A 9,919-nucleotide genomic window follows, 5' to 3' on the forward strand; every position below is an offset into this window, starting at 1 on the left:
GTCAGGATAGATATAGGATAGATATACATGAGTTGTTTCTTTCTCTCCAAGTTCTATCTTCTCCCTGAATATCTCCTGTATCCAAACTACTTTGTATGCGCTGTACGGGAGGTGCGCCCCGCCTATATTAACACGTACCCGTCGGCCTCAACAGGCAAGACGTTTCCAGCTATTCGCACATGGTAGTCAGAGCTATCCTTTTCCCATCAAAGCTCCCTGCAAACTCCATCTAGCCCTAGCCATGTCTTCCACCTCCGGCGCATCCCAAACCAGCCTCAATAGCCAAGTTACCGAGAAGCTAACCCGCACAAATTATGTGCTATGGCGCACACAAGTCATCCCTCAGCTGCGCGGCGCCGGTGTCTACGGCTACGTCGACGGCACCCAGCCGGAGCCGGCGAAATTCCTCGTCACCACCAAGGACGGCAATGAGGTTTCGTCAACGCCCAACCCTCTCCATCCAATCTAGGTCCGGGAGGATCAGCAGGTTCTGGGATACCCGCTGAACAACCTGACACGTGAGGTGCTGCTCACGGTGACCACGGTCACCACCGCGGGCGCGCTCTGGACGACGCTCGCTGGGATGTTCTCGTCTCAGTCTGCCAGCCGCATCAATAGCATACGAACGTCCCTCATCAACGCGCAGAAGGGGAGTCTCTCCGTTGCCTCCTACTTCGCCGCCATGCGCGGCTATGCCGATGAGCTAGCCGCCGCAGGCAAGGCGATCCCCGACGACGAACTCGCCTCCTACATCATCCATGGGCTCGACGCCGACTATCAGCCTCTGGTGTCTGCCCTCGACGCTCGCGTGACTGGGGTAACCCTTGATGAACTCTTTGCCATGTTATCCAATTTCGATCAGCGCATGGCTCACTTCCAGGGGGCCGGTGGCGGCGGCTTCAAATCATTCGCGAACGCGGCCACTCACGGGCGGTGCGGCGGCTCTCGCTCCCGTGGCTCCTCTCGCAACAAGGGCAGGTCCGGCGGCAGCAACCGTGGCGCTGCGCCACCCCAATCTGGTGGCCGAGGACGTCGCGGACGCGGTGCTGGTGGCGGCGGCAGGAACCGTCCGGACACCCCTAAGTGCCAGATTTGCGGCAAGGTCGGGCATACAGCAAAAGATTGCTAGTACAGGTATGAGGAGGACGACTACGACTCCCAAGATGAAGAAAAGGTCGCTGCAGCGGCTGATGGCTCATATGGTGTCGACACGAACTGGTATGTTGACAGTGGTGCTACCAACCACATCACCAATGAGCTCGAAAAAGTAACCATGAAGGAGAAATATCGCGGCAAGGATCAAATCCATACTGCCAGTGGAGAAGGTATGAGTATACGTCACTTTGGTCACTCAATATTTCATACCCCTCATCGTAATATTCATCTTAGAAAAATTCTGCATGTTCCTAGTGCCAACAAGAGTCTTCTTTCTGTCCATCGAATTGCCCTTGATAATCATGTATTTCTTGAATTTCACCCTTACTTCTTTTTGATCAAGGATCAGGCAACGAGGACAGTTCTCTATCGAGGTAGATGCGTTGGTGGCCTCTATCCGTTTATTCCGGAGTTTCGAAGACCAAATAAATATGCTTGTGGTGCTATCAAGCTCTCGTCCACACGATGGCATGATCGTTTAGGACATGCATCTTTTTCTTTAGTTGAAAAATTACTTAGGAAAAATAATCTCCCGTTTGTTGGTGAGCGTCATAATGAGACAATTTGTGATTCATGTCAGAAAGCTAAAAGTCATCAGTTGCCTTACCCTATTTCTAGCAGTGTTTCTACCAAACCACTACAATTGATCTTTTCTGATGTTTGGGGTCCTGCCCCTACTTCTGTTGGCAGACACACTTATTATGTTAGCTTCATCGATGATTTTAGCAAATTTTCTTGGATCTATCTTTTAAAGAAACGGTCTGATGTGTTTCAAGTGTTCAAAAACTTTCAAGCTCTTGTTGAGCGAAAATTTGACAGCAAAATCATCGCTGTCCAGTTAGACTGGGAGGGGAGTACGAAAAGTTAAACTCCTTCTTCCAAACACTTGGTGTCTCACATCAAGTGTCATGTCCTCATGCTCACCAGCAAAACAGGTCAGCAGAACGCAAGCATCGACATATTGTCGAGGTTGGCCTTGCCTTTCTAGCTGGCACATCCATGCCTCTAAAATTCTGGGATGAAGCGTTTTTAACCGCAGTCCATATCATCAACATGCTCCCTAGTCGTGTTATTCATAATGAAACTCCGATAGAAAGACCTCTCCACACCAAACTAGACTATAAGTCCCTTCGTGTATTTGGGTGTGCATGTTGGCCTAACCTTCGTCCCTACAACAACCGCAAGCTCATGTTTCGATCAAAACAGTGCGTATTTCTTGGTTATAGCGCACAGCACAAAGGTGTCAAGTGCTTAGATGTTTCCACCGGGTGAGTGTACATCTCCCGTGATGTCGTTTTTGATGAAACCAAGTTTCCATTTGCCGATCTCCACCCAAACGCCGGTGCACTACTTCGAGAAGAAATTCTCCTCCTACCCCCCATCTCACTAGTTTTGACAAAGGGGGACTAAATATTGATGATCATTTGTTGACTAACTCATCTAATGGCATGCATGAGCTTTGTGTTGATGAAACAGGAGAAAATTGTGAAGCAAATAATCAACAAGGTGAAAAATCCGGGCCATATTTCATGTGTCCCGTGGCAGGAGACAACGCGCCAGGGGATAGATCCCACTTGCGATCGGCAGCGCAGCAGCAGCAGATCAGATCCGCCTCGGGATCGGCAGTGCAGCCGCTGACCAGATCCTCCTCGGAATCTGGTGGTGCAGGGACGCCAGGTGCAGGCGTGCGCGCCACCCCGCCAGATGCGCGCGTCTCCACCACCGACACGTGGGCCCTCCCCGACATGCGGGTCCCTCCAGGCAGCACGCGGTACGGCGTCACGTATCAGCGGCGCGGATCCGCGCGGGTCTCTGAAGCTGGCCCCACCGGTGCTGACCAACCGACCGGACCACGCAATGATGAGCGGTCCCCCCCTTGGGATCTTCTGCACCCACCCATGACGAGGCGCCTCAGCCAGCGACCACAGAAGATCCGGCCAGCCCCACGCTGACTGAGGCTGCTGCTGCACCTGCTACTGGGTCCGCGGCAGGATCCCCCTCGGGATCTGTTGCTGATCCATCCATGCAGCCCTCCGGATCCTCTGTGGCTGCGGACTCTGTAGCTCCTCCTTCGCGACGAACACGGCTCCAACAAGGTTTAATTCAGCCTTTAAATTATAAACATGTAACCAAATATGGCTTGGTCTGTTCCACAGGAGAACCAGATGAGCCAGCGACTCTTGATGCAGCACTTCGTGATGATAAGTGGAAGAAGGCAATGAATGAAGAATACATGTCATTAAAGAAAAACAAGACCTGGCACTTGGTTCCTCCACAGCAAGGTAAAAACTTGATTGGTTGTAAGTGGGTTTTTCGGATCAAAAGGAGATCTGATGGAACTATTGATCGCTATAAGGCTAGGCTAGTTGCAAAAGGCTTCAAACAGCGATATGTTATAGACTATGAGGATACATTTAGTCCTGTGGTAAAAGCAGCCACCATTCATCTTGTTTTGTCCATTGCTGTTTCCAGGGGATGGAGTCTCAGGCAGCTTGACGTACAAAACGTGTTTCTTCACGGTGTTCTGAAAGAGGAAGTGTATATGAAACAACCTCCTGGGTTTCAAAGTAAGAAAACTCCCTCCTATGTGTGCAAACTTGATAAAGCATTATATGGATTGAAGCAAGCTCCAAGGGCGTGGTACTCACGTCTTTGTCACAAGATGCAAACACTTGGATTTATCCTCTCTAAGTCAGACACGTCATTGTTCATCTATAACAGATCCAATACATGCATATTTGTTCTCATCTATGTTGATGGTATAATTGTAACTAGTTCATCCGATGAAGCAATTAAAGGAAGTGCAGACTTTGCGTTAAAGGATCTTGGAGACTTGCACTACTTTCTTGGAATTGAGGCAAAGAAGCATTCGAATGGACTTCACCTTTCTCAAGCTAAGTATGCAACTGATCTGGTTAAAAAGGCAGGACTGCAAGGTTGTAAACCTTCTCTCACACCATTATCAAGCTCAGAAAAGTTTTCACTTCTCGAAGGTACACCTTTGAGTCAGGAAGATAGTACAAAATATAGAAGTCTAGTAGGGGCTCTTCAGTACTTAACTCTTACCAGGCCTGATCTTTCATTTGCTGTCAACAAAGTTTGCCAATTTTTGCATGCACCTACTACTGTTCATTTGACAGCTGCAAAGCTTACCATTAGATATGTTAAACATACTCTGAGTATAGGTCTGAATTTCAGCAAGTCATCCTCTACTCTTGTCAGTGCTTTCTCTGACTCTGATTGGGCAGGCTGCCTGGATGACAGGCGCTCCACAGGAGGCTTTGCAGTATTTTTTGGACCTAATCTGATATCATGGTGTGCACGTAAGCAGGGTACTGTCTCTAGGTCAAGCACTAAGGCAGAATACAAGGCACTAGCAAATGCCACAGCTGAAATCATATGGGTTCAGTCTATGTTGAAAGAGCTTGGCGTAAAAGGCAAACAAGCTCCATGCTTGTGGTGTGATAACCTTGGTGCTACTTATTTTTCTGCCAATCCTGTGTTCCATGCCAGAACAAAGCATATAGAGATAGATTTTCACTTTGTCAGAGAAAGAGTTGCTCAAAGACAACTTGACATCCGGTTTGTGCATTACAAAGATCAAATTGCAGATGGATTCACAAAGCCCCTGCCCACAAAGAGCTTTGAAAACTTCAAGCATAATCTCAACTTGATGAAGTTGTGATTAAGGGAGGGTGTCAAACATGCTGTTATATTGGTACGGTATACATTGGCGTATATTGGCGTGTCATCCTTGACCCGCACCAGGAGGTAGTCAGGATAGATATACATGAGTTGTTTCTTTCTCTCCAAGTTCTATCTTCTCCCTGAATATCTCCTGTATCCAAACTACTTTGTATGCGTTGTACGGGAGGTGCGCCCCGCCTATATTAACACGTACCCGTCGGCCTCAACAGGCAAGACGTTTCCAGCTTTTCGCACAGAAATCAGTCAAAATTTCACTTTCTTTTTTTTCGAAAAGGGGTTACCCCGGCCTCTGCATCCTAACTCCTTTTAACCTTTGAATGCAGGCCTGAAGTTTCAAGATCAAATGATGGAGATTGCGCCGTGCCAAACGAAGGTTAGCTCATTAAAATCTGTATATCTAATTTGCACACAGGATACACTTTTTATGAACTCTTGCCTCCTCCAGGGGCTACTTGGTTATACTTGTTTCGTCACACTATGAGTCTTGTCGAAATTCCACCACGTGGAGTTTGCACTGGTTGGCGCAATGTACTTCATTTAGGCGATTACATAAACAAGTATACACAGTAAAGCAGCAACACAACCAGATTCTTGGCCCATATTATGTGTGTCCATGGTTTCAGAAGCAGCCACAGGACCAAGGGAGCTTCCCCGTCGACCGGATTTTGGCCGCCTTCTCCCAGACTTTGCCCTCGGCGTTCCTTTTCTTGTCCTCCGCCGACAGCCTCGACGCGGCGGCCACCTTGCTGATCCGCTTCATCTCGTCGTTGTACTCCTCCAGCGCCTTTGCTCTCTTCCTCTCCGAATCGCCCTGCAATTATGACAGCCAGAAGACCGAGCTATGAAAAGGGAATAATGGCAGAACAGAGCTAGGAGGAGGAATTCCGAGCAGCAGCAGAGAACCTCTTTGGGCTCCTTCTGGCGCCTGGCCTTGGCCTTCTTCTCAGTCTCCCATTCGGCTATGGTTTCCATCGTCTCGTTGTACCTGGATATGAGTGTTAGCTAGCTAGCTAAAACTTGGCACTGTAACGGTGATTAAAATTCAGAAGATTATCGGTTTCCACAGGTCTTCTACTCACCGCTCCTTGATCTTCGCCAGCTCCTCCTTCTCCCACGCGGCCGCCATCCTCTCCGCCTCGCTGGAATAAACCATTCCTGGAGGCCTGGCTGCCGGTGGCGCCCTCTGATTCGCCGGCTCCTGCTCGTGCTTCCAGCTCTGTTTCCTCTCTCCTGGAAACGAGGTCGTCGGGTTAACCCCGGGTTTCGCCCTCTGATTTGCTTCCTCCTGCTCAAAGTTTCTGCTCCTCTTCTTGTCCGGTGTTTTCCTCGTGAAACTTGGATTGTCCTTCAGGTTCGGGACGGAGTCGACCACCTTCCCTACCACGTTCTGGCCTGGAGTTGGACCTCCTGGCTTCTTTGGCGCCGGTTTCACCGGCCTCCTCACCGAAACATTCGCTGAAAAGTTGACCATGATTTAGCAGTAGAATACACAAAACACATTGCCATACTTGATTTGCCATATGGTGATTTTGTCCACGCTGTTTATGCACGCATCCCTTACCTCCTTGTTCGTCTTCGTCGCCAACTTCAACGATTTCTTTGTTACCACTAAACAATCTTGAGATTTTGCTTCCTTCAGTCGGCCTTTTCATGCTTCCGCCTCTCCTGGGTGGTGATCTCGGCGGCGGGGCGGCTGTGGGCTCATGAACTGTTACACGCTTCTGCCGAGATGCTGTTTTCTCTGGGATAGGCTTCTGCTGAGGTGGTAACTTCTCTTCCTCCATTGCAGCAATGGCATATGCCACTGCCGCCACCGTTGCTGCGTACGCGGCATCGTATTCTTCACCTGCATTCATTTGCCCCGAAGATATCAACTCCACATTCATTTATTCATGATCACATTCAGAGGTCAGACCAACTAAAATGCAGATTTTGATGGTATACCTCTTCCAAAAGGCGTGCCTCGCTGTCGCTGTGGTGGCATTGCCATGGCCTGCCCGCTGCCCTGATCTTCCTGCCCTACACCAGAAAACCGGACCCTGCAAAATAGCGAATCAGCTTTGCAACAGCTTCAACTGATCCTGCAGATACTAGCCTACCACGGTGCAATGGGCAATGGCTGACTCCCCATTTTTTCTGAAATTCTGAAACATATGGGGAAAAAAATCTGTAGAAAGCAGCAATGCCGATGCTAGAAACAGAGTTGTAACAGGTTCCCTTGAGGTGATACCTCGATTGTCTCAATCCACCGTGCATGGCGCACAACCGAACCGTGGGAGAAGAGAACCAAGGGCCTTTTGTTCTGATGCGCAACCTTATGTCGTCGGACTTACAAGCCTATGTTCTAAGCTAAGCGTTGCAGCACATATATATACATATGGGGACATATGGGAGAGAGATAGATAGAAAGATAGAAAGAGAGAGAAGGAGCGAGGCACGAAAGCTGTTATCTTGGAGGCAAGCAAGTGGGATCGCTTTTGCCTCGTTAACAAGTATTTGAGAATCTGCTGGACTCCTTTTGCTTTGCAGTGTGGTTAGCTGCTAGCTACTGCCATCATTATTCCTCTACCTCTTCTGGATATTTGTGTGCCTGTTAACCCCTGACGTAGTCTTTTTGCCTTGTCATGCAGATTTTAGCTTCATTCCATGTCCGGAGGTTTCTTTTTTCTTTTTGAACAATCCGGAGATTTCTATATACATATAATCAAGTCAGCAACGAAAAGCCTTGCTTGCAAGTAAAGATTCTGTGTGCTTTGTATACTGATCATTGATCAAGACATGACAGGAATAATGCGTTGTTGCTAGATATTCGTTCATGGGGTCCACAAGTTATTCACCCAAAGTCAGTCGACATTGTGTCACTAGCCCATCGGTTTGAAAAGCCGCTCTCTCTCCCTCCCTCCCTCCCTCTCTCTCTCTCTCTTCGTTTTACAGATTTTGAATTCAGTTTAGCAGACAACACCCGCCAATACTCTCTCTCTCTCTCCCTCTTCTTTTTACAGATTTTGAATTCAGTTTAGCAGACGACACCCGCGAATCATCTTAAAGATGCGAGTCAATTACATCACCGGTGCTCGAACTTGACGCGAAAAGTCACTTTAGTGCTAAAACTTGCGAAGTACATTGAACCGGTGCAGCAACTTGGCTTAGACATGCAAATACGGTGCAAAATGCAACTAAATACGCCCACGGGGCTCATCAGGCGTGACAGCATGGCGTGGGTCCACTGTCAGTGACCCAAGTTGAAGACTTTTGGCCCCCTTCTTTGCAAAAACACCCTCAACATTTTTCTACTCACAAAAAAGCCAGTGACATAGGTACAAATAATTAGTTGTCTCAGCATCCTACGTACATTATATGACAAAAAAAATTTGGTCAACTGCGGACTCAATCCGAGGACCTGTGGTACAGGGCGTGCGCAACTAGCCACAGCCTTGGGAATTTGTTGTCTCATATGAATACATATCTTTTATACAATTTTCCTTAAAGAATATAAATTAAGATTTTTGACACGTACAAGTTAAAAAAGATGGCTTAGGAACTCAAACTAGCGACCACATAAAGACCTGTAACCGATCCTTCCACTCCAATTAGAAAATTTTCATGTAATTTCATAAAATACTCAATTATTAATTTTATACTATACATATAATTAAATTAAGAAATATACAAATATTTGTATAAGTCATTTAAACAAGTTTGTATATATTCAAATAAATGCTCATATAAGTAAAAAAATCACAGTTTTACTAAAACTAGTCATCCTTTAGAAAACAATTATGTTGGTTCAAGAAGTTGTTTTAATAAAGATTGTGTGTTTTCTAAAAAAGCATGTATTAACACACAAATAGAAAAATATATACAGGTGTGTTATATCGGCGTGTTATAAATATTATATACATAACAATGAAATAACTTACTTAAAATTATCACGTATTATTTTGAAATATTCATGTACTTAGTTTATGAATTATAAAAAATGTTTGTATAATTGACGAATACAAATATTTCTTAAATTATAATTCATAAATATTGTTTTTCAATTATTGAAACGTTTAAATAATTATACACATAATTTTATAACTCATAGGTATGTCCTTTAAAATAATGTTAGTATAATAAAAATATATTAATAATGTAGAAAATAAAATGTTGATACGAATATTCAATAGTGTTAATACGTAAGTTATGTAAAAAAATTATATAGGTCACAAGTGAAAATTATACAGAAGTTGATGGTCATAAATATTTAGTAAATGTTTGTATTCAATATTTTGTATAATTTAAATATGAGCCACGAGTGTACAAAAATGTTCGTATTCCTTAAACATTTTGAATGCTTTTATTTACTAACCATAATTTTTCATGTATAATATTTATAGCATAGTAATGTTTGAACATTATTTTATTACTTACTACATGTATTTTGCAAATATCTTGAAAACAATTATCGCGTACAAAATGAGCCGCACTAACTGCAGTCCATGCCAAGTGAGCGTCATTGTTATAAGATATTTAGGCTAGCTATCCAATATGTCCGAGGAAAATGTTGGGGCTGCAGTGGCTAGTACCTTCAGTGTGCATGTTGCCGTTCTCATGTTTAGACGGAGTAAGACTAATTTTTGTGATTATTTACAATTTATACTACTGACTGGGGCCCCAGCTCGCTGGGGCTTCCTTGTTGAAAAAATAACAGGGCACACGCCCTGCATCTTGCGTCCTGACAATGGACCCATGCCACCCTGTCACGTCTAGTCAGCCCTGTGGGCATATTCAATTGCATTCTGCACCGTATTTGCACAAGGAAGCTAAGTTGTTGCATCCATTCAATGTACACCACAAGTTTTAGCACTAAAATGATTTTTCGCGCCAAGTTCAAGCACCGGTGGTGTAATTGACTCTAAAGATGCAGACTGCTACTTCCCCCGTTTCTAAATATAAGCCTTTCAGAGTTTCAATCTGGACTACATACAGATGTATATAGACATATTTTAGCGTATGTAGTTCATATTGGAATGAATATCCATTTTCCAAGCCCAGGCTCATCTGCACCCGG

The 9,919-nt window shown here is 45.5% G+C and overlaps 1 protein-coding gene across 1 annotated transcript; it reads right to left on the reverse strand.

The window, feature by feature from the left end:
• Positions 1 to 5,250: 5,250 nt before the first annotated feature.
• On the reverse strand, positions 5,251 to 7,218 carry LOC123085819 (remorin). Its single transcript, XM_044507542.1, has 6 exons — positions 7,094 to 7,218; positions 6,808 to 6,902; positions 6,425 to 6,709; positions 5,943 to 6,318; positions 5,767 to 5,848; positions 5,251 to 5,674 (listed from the first exon to the last, which is right to left on the reverse strand). The coding sequence occupies exons 1-6, from the start codon at positions 7,117 to 7,119 to the stop codon at positions 5,483 to 5,485; spliced, it is 1,056 nt and encodes a 351-aa protein (XP_044363477.1). The 5' UTR covers positions 7,120 to 7,218; the 3' UTR covers positions 5,251 to 5,482.
• Between the last annotated feature and the right edge of the window lie 2,701 nt (positions 7,219 to 9,919).

Source organism: Triticum aestivum, chromosome 1A (genome assembly GCF_018294505.1).
Source record: "Triticum aestivum cultivar Chinese Spring chromosome 1A, IWGSC CS RefSeq v2.1, whole genome shotgun sequence".
Lineage (NCBI taxonomy): Eukaryota > Viridiplantae > Streptophyta > Magnoliopsida > Poales > Poaceae > Triticum > Triticum aestivum.

Bases quoted from the DNA above. Each gene is read 5' to 3' on its own strand.
- LOC123085819 (XM_044507542.1), bottom strand. From the start codon at position 7,119: ATGCACGGTGGATTGAGACAATCGAG. The intron at 6,710-6,807 runs GTATACCATCAA...AAATGAATGCAG, and splicing joins AGGCACGCCTTTTGGAAGAG to GTGAAGAATACGATGCCGCG. The intron at 5,675-5,766 runs GTTCTCTGCTGC...TCATAATTGCAG, and splicing joins GCCAGAAGGAGCCCAAAGAG to GGCGATTCGGAGAGGAAGAG.